The 19,578-nt window shown below is 38.7% G+C and overlaps 1 protein-coding gene across 1 annotated transcript in view; it reads left to right on the plus strand.

Annotated features, from left to right (window-relative positions):
• Window positions 1-17,269: 17,269 nt before the first annotated feature.
• LOC114054147 (ras-related protein Rab-2A) overlaps window positions 17,270-19,578 on the plus strand; it is a 108,602-nt gene continuing 106,293 nt past the window's right edge. Inside the window, exon 1 of the mRNA XM_027877290.1 lies at window positions 17,270-17,373. Coding sequence (XP_027733091.1) covers window positions 17,328-17,373 — 46 coding nt within the window. The 5' untranslated portion in view covers window positions 17,270-17,327. The remainder of the gene's footprint in view (window positions 17,374-19,578) is intronic.

Consider the following 19,578-nt stretch of genomic DNA (forward strand, 5'->3'; position numbering starts at 1 on the left):
ATCCAAAGAGAGAACTATGGAGTTTGAATGCAGATTGAAGCATACTATTTGCTATTTTTTTCTTCTGTTGTGTTTTGTTTCCTCTTTCTGGTGGTTCCTCCTATTAGTTCTAATTCTTACTTACAACATCACTAATGTGAAAATAGGTTTAATAAGAACGTATATATATATAGCCTATATTAGAACACGTGCTGTTTTGGGGGGGGAGGGAAGGAGGGGGAGAAAAATTTAAAACTCAAAACTTATGGAAGTGATTGTTGATTAATTAAAATATATTAATAAAAAAATTAAAATAAAAAAATTCTTTCCTTGTTCATTTATGTTTAGAATTTTATCAAATGCTAGGGTTATTCAAAAGAAGTAATTTTTCAAAAAGCATTTATTAAGCACTTACTTTGTGCCAAATACTATGCTAAGTACTGGGGCTAGAATAAAATGTCTTAAATACCCCTTCCATTTACAACATTCTAAAATTTATCTCTGTAAATCTATAAATCTCTGATTCCTCATTTTTTCAGGTACAAAATAAGCTGTAAAATATTATTTAACACATATTATACAAGCTTACTCATTTAAATCAAATAAATTCAAAGATTTATTATCTACTATATGTAAAGCTCTATGTAATTTTTTCCACCTTAATCCAAGTGCTAATTAAATATGTTAGATATGATGTGCTTTTAAAATCCAAAGTTACTAAAGGAAATTATTTTGATACTGGAATCTTCTAAAGTGGACAGAATAAAATGGATTATCTGAAAGAGCCTTATTTAGGATAATGAAGAAAACATAACAGAAAGTGGTTTTTTTTTTCTTTTCGTAGTATTTTAATTTTTTTCCAATTACACATAAAGATAGTTTTCAACATTCATTTTTGTAAGATCCTGAGTTCCAAATTTTTCTCCCTGCCTCCTCCCCAAGATAACAAGCAATCTGATACAGATTACACATGTATAATCATATTAAATATATTTCCCCATTAGTCATGTTATGAAAGAAGAATCAGAACAAAAGGGGAAAACCACAAGCAAGAAAAAAAAAGTGAAAATAATATGCTTCATTCTGCATTCAGACTCAATAGTTCTTTCTCTGGATGTGGTTAGCATTTTCCATCACGAGTCTTTTGGAATTGTATTGCTGAGAAGAGTGAAGTCTATCATAGTTGATCATCACACAGTATTGCTGTTACTATGTACAATATTCTCCTGGTTCTGCTCATTTCACTCAGCAGCAGTTCATGTAAGTCTTCCCAGGTTTTTTCTGAAATCTGCCTGTTCATCATTTCTTATAGAACAATAATATTCCATTACATTCATTTTTACCACAACTTGTTCAGCCATTCCCCAATTGATGGGCATCCCCTCAATTTTCAATTCTTTGCCACTACAAAAAGAGCTGCTGTAAATATTTTTGAACATGTGGTCCTTCAGAAAATTTTTAAAAGTACTAAGTTATAATTAATATTTTTAAACCACTATTAAATATAATTTCTTAAAATAGATGTATTCTACATTTAAACAAATTATAAAGTTATCCTAATATTCCCATTCATTCTGAAAGGAAGTATCTGAAAAAAAGGTTAACCAAACTAAGTCACAAACACTTATACTTTAATATGTAAGAAATCATTGTTTTTGATGGCATTGTCTAATTTTGTATGCCTTTCTTAGAATCTTTTGGTTTGAAGTGGTGAGACCAACTTTTCCATTCAACTACTAAAATATATTAATGTATATCCATAGAATGCAATCACTTCTGATTCTTTCTTGTCTATTTTGTTTCATTGATCTACTCTTTCAATTTTTAGCCAGCACTAAATACTTTTCATAATTACTGCTTTATAATGTACTTTAAAGTCTGGAAAGCTATTCTCCTTTCACTATTATCTTCTCCTAGCCATCTTATTATTTCGCTGGACATTCTAGATCTTTTGTTCCTCCAAAATAATTTTGTCTCTCTATAATAGACAGACTACATACTATATTTACATGCTATAGAGAAATTACATATTTACTATATGGTAAAGTATCTCTTTAGTAGTTTTATTGGTAGAGAGCGTTACCATTTTTACTATAATGGCATAGCCCAGCCATAAGCACCAAATATTTCTCAAGTTATTTAAGTTGTTCTTTATTTCTTTAAGGATTGTTCCATAATTATATTTCTATAGGTATTAAGTATTGTTTTTTTGACTTCCAGGTATTTTATGCATTTTGCAATTATTTTGAATGATATTTTCCTTTCTATTATGGCCTTCTGAGTTTTATTATTGCTATGTAGAAGCACTGTAGATTTTTGTGGGTCTATTTGGTAGCTTGCAACTTTACTGAGGCAGCTAGATTGCTCAGTGAATAGAGCATTGGACCTGGAGTTAGGAAGACATAAATTTAAATCCAGTCTTAGATACTTACTAGCTATGTGATCCTGGGCAAATCACTTGACCTCTGTTTGCTTTAATCCACTGGAAAAGGAAATGGAAACTACTCTTGTATCTTTGCCAAGAAAACCCCATAGCCAGCATTGGCTTGCTGCGGTCCACAGGGTCACAAAGAGTTAGACATGACTAAACGACAACAACAACAGTTTATCGAAGTTATTAACTTAGTGTCTTTGCTGATTCCCTAGAATTTTCTAAGTAAATCATTATGCCCTTAGGAAATAGGGATAATTTTGTCACTTCTTTATATTTAATTTAATTTCTATAAAATTAAACTCAATAGCAATTGGCCCATCAAAAATTGATGTTGCTGCATGAATAGCTGTAGTTTCCAAGGAGAAAGGACTCCTTGGAGAGTCTTTGGACAAAGCAATGAATAGGCTTGGGGACCTGACTCTAGAGAGAAGGTAGGATCCTGTTAGATAGGACAGGATGGCATATAGGGACAGCATGAAGTTCCAGTAATGCTAATGTGAGGCTTCATCAACCCCTGGTTTCCATGGTAGGTAGCTATTTGCTTGGAGTTATGAAGGGGAAAAATCATCATTTTTTGGAGTTTCCACTGAGTGCTTTGAATAGTACCAGATGTTATGGCATTGACATAATTTGTGTTAGAAAATAGCTCTGCCCACAAAGAATTTACAATCTAAAAACACTCAGAGAGAAGAACCTATAACATAATCTTGAACATAAAATTTATATGTGGGTACATGTATGTAATGCAGATAAATAGTTTACACATAAAAATTAGAAAAATCCACAATATGAAGAGTTCTTCTAATGTTCAAAATAATCTCATTTTCCAAAATGCTATGGAAATGATTTCTTTAATTAGAAGATAAGAAAAATACAAAGTTTACATATACTTAATAGTTCAACTGGGTTTTTTAATTTTTATAGATAATAAGGAAAGGGGTAAGGAGAGAGATTTTCTTAGGTAAGAATTTTAATCTAGAAAGAAAAGAAGAAAATTAATAAATTAGATATGTACATGTATGTGTGAAGGAGACATGGAGATTGTAAAAGGTAAAATTTACCTGAATATGAAAAGCAAAAAAACAGAGGAAATTGAGGTAGGTGTGGAAAGAGTACTAGTTTTGGGAATAAAGGGAAAAGGACTAGATTTGGGGCCAGAGGACATGGATTCAAAATCTGCTGTTGCCATTTACTACCTGTGTTTCTTTGGACAAATTGTTTAGCCTCACTAAGCCTCATTTCCTCAACTTTAAAAAGAAAGTATTGGACTAGATGACCTCTAACATTCCCTGGTGGATAGACTGCTAGACTTGGAATTAAAAAGACCTGAACTTGGGTCAGCTAGGTGGTGCAGTGGATAGAGTTGCGGCCTTGCAGTCAGGAGGACCTGAGTTCAAATTTGATCTCAGACATTTGATACTTATTAGCTGTGTGACCCTGGACAAGTCACTTAACCCCAATTACCTCACCAAAAAGCAAAAAAAAAGACCTGAATTCAAATCCTTCCTCAGCTGTATGACCCTAAGCAAGTCACTTAACAACTTCTATCTGCCTCAGCTTCCTCATTCATAAAATCAAGATAATAACACCTACCTCACAGGGTTGTTGTATGGATCAAATGAGATATCTGTAAGTCTTATAATGCTATATGCATGCTAGCTATTATTATTATCTCAAGTCTTGATAGATTAAATTTGTTATTAGAGAGGGAATCTGGAATATATATCAAGCAAGTCTGAAAAGGGACTGGAAAAGATGCATCAACATATTAATAGTAATGATAATGCAACATTACCAATGGACTTTATTTTATAATTTATAACTTGTCTGATTTATAAATTCATGGGGCAAAGAACCTATATTCTCTAAATTTTCTCATCCTGACTGGCAAACAATAAATATTTGTGAGGGATTATCTGGTGTTGACTACTGCCAAGTGGAAGTTGTAGCAAGATGGGGTAGGAACAAGATATTAGGAAGTAACCAGAGCTCATGCTCCCGAGGCAGGGGCTGTGCTAGGCAGAGCTGTGGTGAACTGGGATGGGAGCTGGATACGGAGAAGTAACCGGAGCTTATGCTCCTGAGGCAGTGGGCAGTGCTATGTGGAGCTGTGATAAGCTGGAGAAGGAACAGGATACAAGGAAGTAGCCGGAGCATGTGCTCCTGAGGCAGGGGGCTGTGCCACGTGGGAGTGGGACGGCAGAGAATGAGTTCCCTTTGTCTAGTCCCCTCCCTAGGTACAACGTCAACCCCAGACATTTCCTTCCTGACTTTCTGGGTCACGTACTTTCCCTTTGTGTAGCACTGACCCTAGACGCCTCCTCCCGGTATCTGGGCCTGACTTCCTGGGTCACGTACTCTCCCTTTGTCTATGCGCTAACCCCAAACGTCTCCTTCCTGTATACGGTCCTAGCCTCCTGCGTCACTTCCTCTCCCTTGGTGCGCTAAACCCAGACATCCCCTTCCAGTATCTGATCCTACAATCAATGACTAGTAGGTGGGCTGAGGAGGAGGGGCTAAGTAGGTACTTAAGGAGCAGTAGAGATCAGAGCTCGCTCTCTTTTGCTCCTGCTCTCTTGCTCTGGCCTTCCTGCTTGGCCTTGTTGTGATGGCCTCTGAATAAAGCTCGAGTGTTTGCACCTCCTGATCGGCTCATCTCTGTGTTTATCCGGGTGGGCACCAAAGACTGGTAAGTATGACCTTGGCAGCCTGCTCCTTACAGGAGGAGAGTGCATGGCGTGGCCGGCACAAATATTAAGCTCAGAAATTATGGATATAATATAATTGATTATTTACCTTATTGAAAGTTCTTTTCTCCAGATTAAATTTCCAAATACCCCACCTCACCCCAAAATGGCAGTTTCTTTAGGTACTATATTGTCCATTTTAAATAGTAGAATATTCTGCCATGGTTCCTACTATATCACTTTCTAAGATAGGCATTCTATCCTAAATGACGGCTTTTGCCGTTTTAGAGGATGTCATGCTTGATTTGATTCTCTCCTATGCATGGCTTTTTGCAAATTTTCTTTCACATTGAGAGTAATGAGCAACAAGTCTTTCTGACTTAGTTATTTTTCTCTTGATTTGTATTTAACCAGCAAAATAACTTTGATCTTTCCAATTTCTATAGTTTCTGGTTCTTATAGTATAAACACTAAATAGTAGGATATTCTGTGGTGTGGGAGTGTTCTTAACAGCAGCCAGTACAGTACAAATTGACTAATGCAAAGATAGGAAAGTATCCCTCATCCACAATCCCTTCCAGTCTTATCACTACCCCTGATCCCCAGAAGCTGGCAGTTAAAGGAGATCATTAATCATATGAAAAATGTAATAGTGCACCTAATAGGAGGCAGAGCATATGAGCAATGAAGCTGTAAGAGTTAGAAATAAATAGCAAGTTTGCTGAAATTTTAGCATATTTTGAAACCATGGCAAACCAAAGCCATAGGTAGGAAAAGGTATTTGGCTGCCATAACAGTAAAACATACAGTGACATTATTTTTAGGATTCCATGGGGTCTGTGCACTAAGCCTTATGTGAAGAACTAATTCAAAACTTAATCTACTGTTTCAGAAATACACAAATTCACTAATATTCAGAGGGTATTTTGTTTAGAATCAAGATTTATAATATGAAGTTTTAAGGGTCTTTTTTAACCAGAAAAACTAATATGTACTTATTAATTGTCATAAATTCAAAGAAAGCAAAATGAAATAATACAGAGTGTTCAGCCTCTTCAAGGCAAAAATTTAGTCACATTTTTAGGATTCACCTTACTATATTACTCTCACCAATGGGGCAGGATATACAATACTAACTACAGGCCACATAACTCAGCCTGGGGTAAATAATATGACTTAGAGGTGGAAGATAACTTAGACATCAACTACTCCAATCCCCTAATTTTACAGATGAGAAAACAGATTCATTGAGGTTAAGTGACTTGCCCAAGGTCACATAGGTAGTAAGCAGTGAAAGTGGCATTTAAACTCATGCTCCCTGACTACAAATCTAGTACTTTTTCTCCTTATCCTTTATTATAGTTAGTTTCTGTGAGAGAAAGAAGGAGGGAAGAAAGAAGGAAAGGCAAGAGAATGAGAGATGGAGAGACAGACAGACCAACTGATTGACCATTACTGATACATGGACAAAGTATGGTTAATATTGCTGTGGAAAGAAGCAGTTTATTCCAACTTGTTCCCTACAAACAAGAATAAGTCCAGGAATATGGTTTAAAAAAGGACTAATGAATCAAAACAGACCCTAACCCAACATAAGATCCTATTTTCTCCCTTATTTTCTTGCACCCTTTCATTAGCTGAAGAAAAGTTAGGTACGTGATAATTGTTGCACAGCTATACCCTTTATGAGAACATGACTCCAGTCACAGGATCATTTCGAGTTGGAAGGGACATCATAGGTCATTTAGTCCAACCTGCTCATTTTTTCATCTTTTACCTGTTTGTGTCCTTGATTCCAGTTTTGACCTTAAACATTCTTGGGGTAACTTTGCTTAATGGATCTCTGCCAAGTTTTCTTTAAACTTTTCCCCCTCCACTACTCCTTACTATTTTATTAATCATACTGCTTATAATCTACCATCGTGTTTTTCCATAAGATTGTGCAAATTTATATTTTAAACTAATAATGTTCTTTGCTGCTATTTCTCCTCTTGCCAAGTATGTTTAGTGTTAGCTATTTAAGTTAGCTTTTAAGTTTTTTCATCTCCTCTCTAAGGTAATTTATTTACATTATGATTCTGTACGAAAATGCTGTACTCATTGTTGATGTCCCTTTCTCCATCCATCTCTAATTTTCTGGCATTAATAATTTGTTTAACTTGGACAAGCTGGAGTTGTTTTAATTGTTCACTACATCTTTTTCTCATTTTTGTTCTTTCACTTAGCTTCATATGAATTTCTATCTTCACTCTAAAATGAGCTGCTGGCCTGCTCTCCATAGAGAGCTGATTTAGAAATGACTCTGATATCAGTAATGAGTCATTGCCTGTCTATTGAAATACAGGCAATTTCTTTTTCTCTCTTCTTTTTTCTTTTTGGAGGGTTTCAGTATTGATATTTTTCAGATCTTACCATGCCCAGCACCTTTTAATCTTTTTTTTCAAAGAAGGTATTCATGACATATAAGCATACAGATTCTATAAAGTCTACAAATGGTTGGCTTCTCTCATTCCTTACTCCTGTATTTTCCAACACATTTTTCACTATCCTGACATATGCCCACTGAGTAGTTCTTAAGTAGTTAAGAAGTTCTTCATATAACTTTTTCACCTCTTCATTCTATCCAAAAGATGTGATTGTATAAGATACAATTTTTCCTCCACAATGACCTTTTTTTCTCCTCCAAATACTCATTAGTATTACTATGAATATGAATGTGTCCCATTAAATGCTTCTTGTTTCATGTGGAAATAAAATGAAACCAATTCTACCAACTTCCATATTTGTTCTCCAAGAAGAACCTATGAACCATACTTCCATTAGCTTCAACTTCCTTTTTGTCTTCTGGTTTGTTAATAGTAAGAATATCAAGATTGATATGATCAATATCAATAGCATGTTCACTGAGTGCTCCTTGAAGAAGGACCTCACATATAAGCACAACTCCTAAATTAGTGTTCATAGACGGTTTTAAAACTGTGATTTTCATGTAGCAAGGTTCAATTGGCTTATAGGACCTGTGGAGTTACCATGCCTAGTTCCCATTAACCATGTGGAAGCTTTGGGACATGCTTCTGGCCATGTATAACTCAGGGTTAAAGGATTGGTGCTTTGAGATGATGAATATTTGACTGCTTTATTGGCTCTATGGCTAGAAAAACTGATGACTTAGATATGTAATGAGGAATGACTATCCCTTTGGCATCTCTCTTCCTTTCTGGCTATGAATCATGTTAGGGCTGTTTTGAGCAGCTTTATGGGGTGGGATAAGGGAAGGAGTGGCTTGCTTTTTACTAATAGAACAGATGCATTTCAGCAAAGCTTGCTATCAACGAACTTCTATTATGAACTGAAAGTGTAATAAAATGTAGTAAAACATGTTTAAGAAATGGATATATTATTTTAAATCTCATATTTAGAAAAAATAGTTTTATGGTAAAAATTAATTATTCCCTCAAATATTAATAATAATCAACTATTAGTAATTTGACCTATAATAAAATTTCATAAAATGAAAATGACAAAAGCAAAAACATGGCAAAATGCTGGGAGAAGCCAGCAGTATGACTATATGTCTTTATTCTCATACAATTTTCAAGCCAGGTTCCCTGCATACCATCCACTGTATTCCTCATCAATTCATTAATAGAGAAAAAAACTGCTATGGAGAAGAAGCTAATCATTCCCACCAACTGTTAACCACCACCACACACAGGGCAGACAAGTCAGCCTAGCTGAAGCAGCAAGGCACTCTGAAGGAGAAAGAGGAGGCAGAATATACCAGGCAAATAAACAATTACCACCACTTTGACTACCATTTTCCCTCAGACCTTGAAAAAGACAGCCCAGAGTCCTGAGCCCAAGAGTCTTGGGAATAGCAGTGTCCTCCAAACAATTAAATCTGCTTCCAACTTAGCCTCTATAGCCATCATCAAGGGTGAGAAATCATTGTGGAAAGCAGGTCCACCTTCCTTATCACTATGAGTAACCACCACTGACCAACTGTTACCAACAGTCAGGCACAGGAGCCCTGAGAGAGGCAGCACCTTCCAGATCACTGATCCTACTTCTAGCTCAGTCCTTACAGTCATCATCCAGAGAAGCAACTCTTGTGGAGAAGGAGTCAGCCATTCCCACCAATTGCCACCCACAGGGAAGGCAAGCCATCCTAGCTGAAGCAAGGCACTCTGAGGGAGAAATGGAAGGTAGCGTATATCAAGTAAGTCATACCATCACTACCAGCACCATCTTGACCAGCATTTCCACTAGCACTCTGATGGAGACAGACCAGGGTCCTGAACCCAAGAACCTTGGGAATAACTGAGTTTCAGGTCCAGTGCTTTCAGCTCTCACCCTAGGAAACAACCTCTGCGGAGATTCCACCTGGCAACTGCCCCTGCAGGTGCTGCAGCCATATCAGCAGCTCAGAAAAGAAAGTCCTAGCCACTAAAGTTTTTGGCACTATCAAACAGACCAAAATAAAAAACTCATACATTTTTATCAGTGGAAATTATATTAAAAAGGAGGCAATAACATCTACTTTGCTGCTGTATCCTAAGGACCATGGGACTTTTCTATCTAACTTGCAACTGAACTCTTCCTTATGCATCATTTCCTCCTAAATTAGAATGTGAACTCCTTGAGAGCAGCCTTATAGTTCTACTTATATTACTAATACTTAGTAACAACCAAATTAGCACTCAAATCCTTAATTAATCTTCATATCTCTCCCATTGGAACCTTACCTCTACCCCTGGAACCATCCTGGACTCTGATAAGTGAGTTTTCATTTCATCTTTTCCATAACGAGAATTCTACATTGCTTTTGGGCACCAAGTCTAAATGATAGAATTATTAATACCCTTTCTTCTTTTTGTATCCTTAGTACTTGCCACAAAGCCTGGTTTATAGTAAGATCTCAATGTTTTATCCTTCGTGTATTCATTATAATTTTTAAAAATAATTTTAAGCAATTTAGATATATTTCATCTGTATTAAACCACTTTAAGATACATAATTTCTTACTGAACATAATTTTCTTATTCCTTCTATACTTTGCCTATCACTTGGAATTAGTGGCCTCTTTGTAGGCAAATTTACAAAGTGACACATACAAGCACAATCTACCTAAGGCTGTTAATTGGTTTGAAGAAAACATAACTTTAGTAAAACAATGTTGCAAGTACAGTTAGTTTCATAGCAACAATGTTATAAACAGAAGGTATAACTCCATATCTGAATGATTTTTTTTCCTCACATTTCACATAGCCACTGTTCTAAACCTTCTTTCTCCTCAAGCCAGATAAGACACTATCTCTGATAACCTTGCCTCCTACATTTCTGAGGCCATCTGTTATGATTTCCTTCATCTTCCCTCTTTTGTTAAAAAAAAAATTGTCTAAATCTTCATTAATTACATAGAAATGTATTAAATTTTGTGCAAAGTAGTGTGCTAGGTGTTGGATGGGACACAAAAATTAAATAAAATAAGCTTCCTGCTTATTCATAGGAATTACTGGTAGAGAAGAGACAAATCCTAAAAATGATCATACACAATATTTCATGATAAATGCCTTAGAGTTACAAAACAACATGTCTTAGGGCTGGAGGAGGAAGGTTGACTGGAACAGACAAGAGAATACTTCATGAAAAAGTTAACATTTGATGGGGCAGCTAGGTGATGCAGTGGATAGAGCACCAGCCCTGCAGTCAGGAGGACCTGAGTTCAAATATGGCCTCAGACACATAACACTTACTAGCTGTGTGACTCTGGACAAGTCACTGAAACCCAATTGCCTCACCAAAAAAAAAACTGTGTTGGGTTTTAAAGGATATGTTGGAGATGTTAATCCCAGCTCCAATGTAAGAGAGTCAGTAAAGTACCCTAATACCTATCTCTTGTAACCACTTTCCCTTGATTGCTTCCTTGGGTGTCTTCAGCTAAGCCATGTGGCCTTCCCTACATGCCCAAAACAGAGAACTATTGTTCATATGATTCTTCAGCAAATTCACTTTAGTCCTAGAAATGAACTCTGACACCTTAAGGCAGTGGATCACTTGTGTAGTTAAAAAAAAAACAACAATCTATATATGCCATTGATAAGAATGTAATGGGGGCTTAATGAAGGTGCTTGGCATGTTGGGGTGATGCCGTGGGCAGGGGAGAGTCTTCAGGAGAAAGGAGTATAGGATCAAAGATTTAGAACTGCAAGGGGCTATAGATGTCATCTAATGTAATCCCCTCATTTTATAGGTGAGGCACTAAGTCCTAAGAAAGTTGAGACTTAGCCCAAATTAAACACTTGGTAAATACTGGAGCCCTCTTCAAAACCATCATGCATTCCATGGTACCATGCTGTCTTCCTTACACCAATAAGATGGACAAGAGTTGCCCAGGATAAGAAGACATGGATGGACAACAATTTGTATCATCATAGAGATTACTCACATCAATTAGATCAAATTTTATCTTATTTGATTCTAGTCCACTGACCTGTGTTGTTAAGATTGTGTTGAATCCTGCCACCATCATTCAACTTGTTAACTATCCTCCCAGATTTTTGTCATCTGTAAATCTGATGAGCATCAATCTATTCTGTCAAATGAGTTAACATATGTAAAGCATTTTGCAAACCTTAAAACAGCATATAAATACTAGCTAGTATTATTAAGAATTATTATTATGCCTTCATTTTTTACTCAATAGTCAATAAGGAAGCATGGGAGACTTTTGCATAAGTAGGAATGTGAAAAGATCTATTCAAAAGTCACTATGGTATAAAGGATGAATTGAGTTGAAGGGGAATTAGAGGTAGGAAGATTGTCAAAGTGAGTCAAAAGGAAGCCTGTATCACACGAGTGGCAGTGAGAATAGAGAAGACAAATTTAGGAAATATTGTAGAATCAAAAGTACTTGGCACTTAATTTGGTTATGACAGGTAACAAAGAAGGAAGACTTAAAGAAAATACCAAGGTTTTTAATATGGGAGGCTGAGTGCCACAGATAGTCAAAGTCAAAGTCAAAAATCAAAGATAGTAAAAGTCAAAAGGGGTAAGATTTTTAGGGTGGAGAGATAAGTTCAGTTTTAGATAAGTAGAGTTTGATATTTCAGTGAAGATGTTCTGGAGGCAGTTGGGATGTAGGTCTGAAGTTCAGAAGCAAGGTTTTGTTTTGTTTTGGTTTGTTTTTTTTGCAGTCATCTACCTAGAAGTGGATAGTTGAAGCCATGTGAATGAATGAGATTGCCAAGAAAGAAAGTAGAACATGGAGGAAGAGAGTTAAGGACAGGCTTTAGAGCAGCACCTCTCTCCCCACACTTTTGATGAGTCAGAAAGAAGATAAACAGTTAAGGAAGAACACTGTAGAGTAGTTAGAACAATTTGAATGCAACATCATAGAACCAAGGGAAAAGAGAGTATAGGAAATTATGGGAAGTGATGGGAGGGGGAGAGGTGTAACATGATCAGACCTATGCTTTAGGAAAATCACTTTTGTGGCTAGATGCTATGTGAAGAGGAATATTACATGATTGTTAATACTAAGAAGTTTTGAAGGATTAAGGACAGTTAAGGGAGCTCATGTTCAATGTTTTAATTTTTCTTGGTGAAACAGTCTAGTTCATATGCTAGAACTATAGGTATTGGGGTGAGACTGAGGGCAAGAAAAAAGAAGAAATAACTATTGAAATAACTATTGAGGAGAACGACTCAGGGAGTCAATGTGGGTAAAGTAGGACTGTTGAGCACCAGTAATGACACAGTTGAGGTTACTTCCTCACCCACCATATTTTTTTTTTCTCTCTAGAGAATAAAGACAAAGTGGCTAACCACCATATTATTCCTTTCATACCATTCCTTTTATATCTTCCTAAACACACACACACACACACACACACTCATTCTCTCTCTCTCTCTCTCTCAATATCTATCTTTTCCCTTACCCTCTTTCCTTCTCTCTTCTCTGAATAGGCACTGCCTACCTTTAGAAAGGCACAAACACCTTTCCTTCATACTGCTACCCCCTCAAATTATACTCCTATCTTTCACCAACTTACTCATTGCTGATGTCCTAGAAAAGTAGTATATGATAAGCTTCAAATGGATACATGATTTAAATATAAAAGACCACCATAAAAAAAATGAAGGAAACTGCAATAAGGTAGCTTGCATTACCATGGGTAGAGGGGGAAAAACCAAAGGTTACAAGAGATCACAAATAGTAAAGTATTATTTCAATTAATTAAAGTTTAAAAGTTTTCACATGGACAAAATTAATGTAGCTAAAATGAAAAGCTATTTGCTGAGAAAAAAAACCTTTTGAGAAACTATCTCTCATCAAAGTCTCATATCCACCAAAAAAACAACAACAACAAAAAGGGGGGGGGCAGCTAGGTAGCACAGTGGATAGAGCTCCAGCCTTGGAGTCAGGAGGACCTGAGTTCAAATCTGACCTCAGACACTTGACACTTAATAGATGTGTGACCGTGGGCAAGTCACTTAACCCCAATTGCCTCACCAAAAAACAACAACAACAAAGTCTCATATCCAATGTATAGAGAGAATTGATGCACATACATTTGTTGTTATTCAGCCATTTTTAGTCATGTCTGACTCCTCATGACCCCATTCGGGGTTTTCTTGGCAAACATACAGGAGCAATTTGCCATTTCCTTCTCTAGCTCATTTTACAGATGAGGAAACTGAGGCAAACAGGGTTAAATGACTTGCCTAGGATCCCACAGCTAGTAAGTGTCTGAGGCCAGATTTGAACTCAGGAAGATGAGTCTTCTTCACCCCAGGCCCAGTCTTTTCCCTCATTATTTTATCTTTAAATTAGCTGAACCCTTTATACAGTAGAAAAGTCTCTTCTATATAGTAGGTATTTAATTGGTGTTTACCCATGAAATAAATGAAAATCAGGTTGCTCAAGTCCTAACAGAGTAGAGGTCCCCAAACTTATTTGGCCCTTTTCCAAAAAAAAAAAATTACTCAGTGCCCACCTGGAAATTTACTTTCTTTAACCCTTTAGTGGTTTTTAAAAAAATTTATGTCATTTAAAAAATATATAAAATATTTTTAAAATGATGCATCTTAAATTTAATAATTTATTGTAAATTTGTGTTTTTTTCCCTGCATTGAAATTTTGATAACACAATATTGTATCATATAACTATATAGTATCATATTGTAAACAAATCATTACATGCACATATTCCTGCTGATGCATGCTGGACTTCCCAATAATGCACAACATGCTCACTTGCCAACACTTGTTTGTTAAGACTTGTTGATGGACTTGATCAGTTATAACTTGTATTTTGTGTGTTTATTTGGGAAATAATGTAATTACTAAGACTTTAACTCTGTTACACAACAGATGAAACGTGTATGAATGGATTTTCAAAATTTTCTTATCTTTTCTTCCACCACCCCCTTATCTTTATTCAATGCTCCTCAACTGCACCAAAGGCTTCTATGGCTACAGCCCCCAGGATCATTGGAGCAAACCCACCCTCCTATTATCACCTACTTTAGGAACCTGTGTAAAAGAGTGATAGAGGGAATAAAGTGCGTCTTGTCAAAAAGTGAAGTGGAGTAGTCAGCAGAGAAAAAAAAAACTAAAATTTTTAAATTATGAATTTTAAAGGATGCATAAAATATTTGCTATGAGATATTTAAATACTGTTACTCATGCTTTCATTTCCAAAAATAATTTCTAAAAATTATGCAATAAAAACATTGCTATTTCTGTATAGTGCAGATAACCAGTATGATGCAACTTTTCAAGAGCAAAATGATACTGAATTAAAAGGTAATTCAATAAGGTCCCTCTTGTTTATTTGCTCTCTGGGATAGTTGTTCTTTCTTCAACAGGGTGATGTCTTGACTTTCCTATGAACTGGTTTTAAGTGAAACCTCACTCTCTCCTTCAGAATCAGGGAAGTCCAGTAGCAAGATGAAAGTCAAGATGATTGGCCAGGGCCCCAATGCAGTGGGTAACCTTGGCCTTTCTAAATTAAGGTCTTTTCCTGGCCTCAGTTTGTTTGAGGCAATGCATTTTCAATGACTAAGGGCTAGATAAAAATTGAGACAAAAGAGGGCCTAATTTACCATCACAAAATATCAATCTAGGAGGGGATGGTTGTCACATTCTTGTTCTAATTTGCAATTACTGTTTATATGAACTAAACTTTAATATCTCAAAATAATGATAACTTTGTGAGCAAGGTTGCACAAAACATATTTCCATATTCCTATAGCAATTTTAAATCTATAAAAGACTCTCCACCCAGTTTGACAAATATGTGAGGCATTGACACTAAAAACAACAACAACAAAAACCCCAACACTTCCTGCCCTTAAGGAATTTCTATTCAATTAGGAGATTACATTGCATATAGATATAAGTAAATAGGAAGGGGGGATTATTTGAACATACAAGGGGTAAGTAAAAGCTCAAATATAAGGTGGTACTTAAATTTAGTCTTGAATGAAGCCAAGGAATCTAAGAGATAAGAGGAAGTGAATTCATTCCAAGCATGAAGGGCAACCTGTAAGAAGGTAGACCAAAATTGGAATGCCCAGATCCAGCTGGAGAACAGGTATTAGGAATGAAGAAAGGAAGTGGGATGAAATGTCTGGAAAGGCAGATAGGACCCAGATTGTGTTGGGCTTTAAATGGGCAGCCTGACTTTTATATATAGCAGTGAGAGCCTTTAGCGTTCTTTTGCAGAAATCAATTTTGTGAAGTAAAGAGGACCTGGGAATGGGAGTTGTGTGGGAGCTGTACCAGTGGAAAGAAGGGTATAAACGGAAAGATGGAATGAATAAGACCTGGCAACTGATGAAATGTGGAGGGTGAGGGAATGGGCCCAATTAAGGATACTTCTGAGGTTAGGAACCTGGGTAACTGTGTGGCCCTCAGGAGAAATATGCAAATTGAAAAAAATGAACAAAATTGGCAAGATAAAGAATTCCATTTCAGAGAATAATAGATAGCATTTCTATGACGCTTTAAGGTTTGCAAAGCACTTCACATATCTTAATTTCTTACCAGTCTGTACTCCAGAATCTATTATTCTTCAGAAATCTCTTTTCCTGAAAGATCATGGCAGCCCCAGAATTCACACACTGGAAATATCCCCACCTCCGTGGCCCTTCCCTCGGATTGGATAGCTCCTCCCAGGACCTCTCATTTAAGAAGAGCACCCAGAACAGCTCTGTGTTCCTTTCTCCTCCCGCTGTCCCCCCTTCACCCCCATACTTCGCTACCTGCACCCGGGGTTGGTATCTTCATCCCGCCCTCCCCCTTTCAGATTCCTCGTATTTATTGTCTTGCCCCCATTAGAAGGTAAGCTCCCTGAGAGCAAAGGCTGGTTTTTCTCTATGCTTTGTATTTGAATATTCCCAGCCTTAGCATCCAGTCTGGTATATAGTAACATATAATAATATAATTTAATAAATGCTTGTCGATTGACTGGCTGATAGAAAAGTGTGGAGCTTGAGACATGCCTTCAGGTACTTCCAGATGGATGACCAGTCAGCAGTTAGTGATAGGGAGGTGGTGCTCAGGCGAAATTAAGATGGATTTTTTTCACATTTTTTCAAATGTTCCCCAGGTTACCATTTTTTTCCTCCAACCGTACTTGAAAATACCTCAGAAACGTTTGGTGTCGTTCCCCCCCCCGCCCCAGCGTAGGGAACGCCCACTCAGCTCGGAGCGCGTCCCGCCAGCGCAGTCCGGTGTGCGCGTGCGCAAGAGGCGCTCCTCCTCCAGCCCCCGCCCCCGTCCGCTCTGCCCGCCGCTCTTCCAGGTCTGGGCTCGGCCGCACCCACGCCCGCGGCTGGGGCTCTGCTTTTTCCTCCCTCCCTCAGCTCGGCTCAGGGCCCCGCCCTCCGTGGCGGGGGGTGCGGAGGAACAGGCGGGGGAGGCCGCTCCTCCTCAGTTCCTCCGGCAGCCGGCTCTGCTGCTGCTCTTCCGGGTCGAGGTCTGGGGGCTGGGCTGGGCTGGGCTGGGTAGGGAGGTACGTCTCGCCTCTGCCGGCGTCGTGTCGGCGATTTCCCGGCTCCCTCGGTCTGCGGACTCCGCGCCGTCGCCACCACTGGGCTCCTGTTCTGGGCGGCCTCGCCGGCGTCTGGGATCTTGAGCAGGGCCGGGGTGAGGAGCCGCGGCTCGGGGGGGAGGCGGAGGAGGAGCCGTGTGCCGGGGGCACGGAGCGGCCGCGGCCATGGCGTACGCCTATCTCTTCAAGTATATCATCATCGGCGACACAGGTGAGTCGCCCGGCGACGGGTGGGCCGCGGCCCCCGGAGCCCCCCGAGCCGCGGGGCCGAGCGCGATTGGCGGCGGGTGCCTCCCTCCCCCGCCTCCTGCCTCTCCGCCCTCTCCCCTCCTCCCGCCGCGGCTCCATTTCCGCAGTGCTGGAGCCGGTGACGTGGGCATTGCGAGCGACTGTTGCGGCCTGGCTGCCGGGCCCCCACCCCGCCCGGGCCCAGCCGCGCACCGGGCCCCGGGCGGAGGCCGCGGCGGCCACGTGTGACCACCGAGGCGGCTGCCACGGGTTTGGGCCCGGCCGGGCCGGGATCGCTCGGAGCCCCCACCCCTCCTCCGCCAGCCCCTCCCCCGGCCTAGGGACAGGTACAGGGGCCGAGACTGGCCCGGTCCGGAGGCTGTTGGCCGCTTGGGTATTTTTTTTAACAAGAAAATAATTTTCTGTGACTTTAATAATTAGGTCCAGGCCTGCTACTGCCGTTCCTAGGCCGGGAAGGCTTCGGAGCTTTCTCGGGGAAAAGGGAGTGGAATAGCCTTTTACTCGCATCTTGCTTAAGGCCGCGATGGTTTTGATCTTAGGACCCTGGAAAACCCTTTTGAGGTCACCAGTGTCCAACTGGGTCCTGAAGATCTTTCCTAACTGCTGGCAAGTTACCGCAAACGGTCGCCGCTGCCAGTTGTAGTTTTTTGTTTTTGCTTTTTGTATACCAATCATACTAATGTGTAAAAGGAATACTAGGACTTAGGAAATACACCATATCTTAGATATTTAAGCCAGTTATAGGTTTTTTTAAAAAGTTTTTACATATCAATCTTATTAATGTGTAACATTGGAATACTAGGATTTGGGAAACATACCGTATCTTAGCTATTTAAGCAAGTCCAATTCTAATTCAGAGACTGAATAAAATTCCAGTGGCACCCTATCACCGTAGGATCAAATAGAAAATCCTCTCTGTGTTCAAAGCCCTTCATAAGAGACCGACCACCTACCTTTCTAGTTTTCTTAGGTCTTACTCTCTACTCCCCCACCCCCATACTTTGCTGTCTAATGACATTGGCCTCCTTGCTGTTCCTTGGACAAGACACTCCATCTTCCGACTCTAGGCATTTTTCACTTAGCTGTCTCATGGCTTGAGTTCTCTCCCTTCTTATCTTTGTCCCGAGGCTTCAAGTTCCATTTAAAATCTCACCTTTTACTGGAAACTTTTTCCGATATATTTCAATGCTATTGCATTAAGAATCCCCAATTCATCCTGTATAGATTTTGTTGGTACATAGTTTTTGGCATGCTACCTTCCTCTTAAGACTGAGCTCCTGCAAGGCAGAGAGTAGGTTTTTTGTTTTGGTTTTTTTTTTGCCTTCCTTTATATAGTAGGTGCTTAATATATGTTTGTTGACTATTAAGTCCTTGCTATATGTAAGCTGTTGTTGCTATACTACCAAAGAAAAAAGTTCCTGCCCTTAAAGAACTTAGGTTCTCTTGGGCTGACCCAGAAGGTAATTTATGGGAGACCAAACTTGCGTTTGAAGCAGATAGAATCTTTAAGTGTTCTGAAAATTATACGTCGGGATTTGTTAGATTTATTGTATCCGAAATCAGTTCACTTAATACTTTTTTTCTGGTATTGTTTTGAATCTAATAATAAAACAGCCTTGTTCAGGTGTTAGTTAACTTGGTGTTACAACTTCAACTATTAATATACCAGAGTCTGATTTCAGTGGTGCTCTTGCATAACTTTGGACATATTCTTGCAACTGCCCTTGATGGTTGCACTGATGATGTGGCAGTACTTAATAGTAAATTCACCAAAATCACTTAATTGAATAACAAGAGGCACTAAAACACTGGTAGAATTCTCAGGTTTTTAAGGGCTATGGGAAATAAATTGTTTTCAGTTTAGTATGCTAGATAATTCAGTTTCCTGGATTTTTTATTTGGTAACACATACCAAATTTACTTTGGCACACCTGAGTGTGGGAGAGGCGGAGCTTAGGCTGTCAACCAAGAATAGTCTGCCTTAGTGGACAGGGATGAGAACTAGGAACCTGAGAAGTCTTTGAAAATAACATTTTAGGTAACCAAGTAATGAAGAAAGTAAAGAGAGATAGCTGTGTGGTTGCCCTTGGAGAAAGGGATCTATCGTTAGAAGTGAGTTGAACTTATCCAAAGCAGCCCCCAAGCACCCTGTTTATTCCCACCAAAA

Source organism: Vombatus ursinus, unplaced genomic scaffold (assembly GCF_900497805.2).
Source record: "Vombatus ursinus unplaced genomic scaffold, bare-nosed wombat genome assembly UNPS02014812.1, whole genome shotgun sequence".
NCBI lineage: Eukaryota > Metazoa > Chordata > Mammalia > Diprotodontia > Vombatidae > Vombatus > Vombatus ursinus.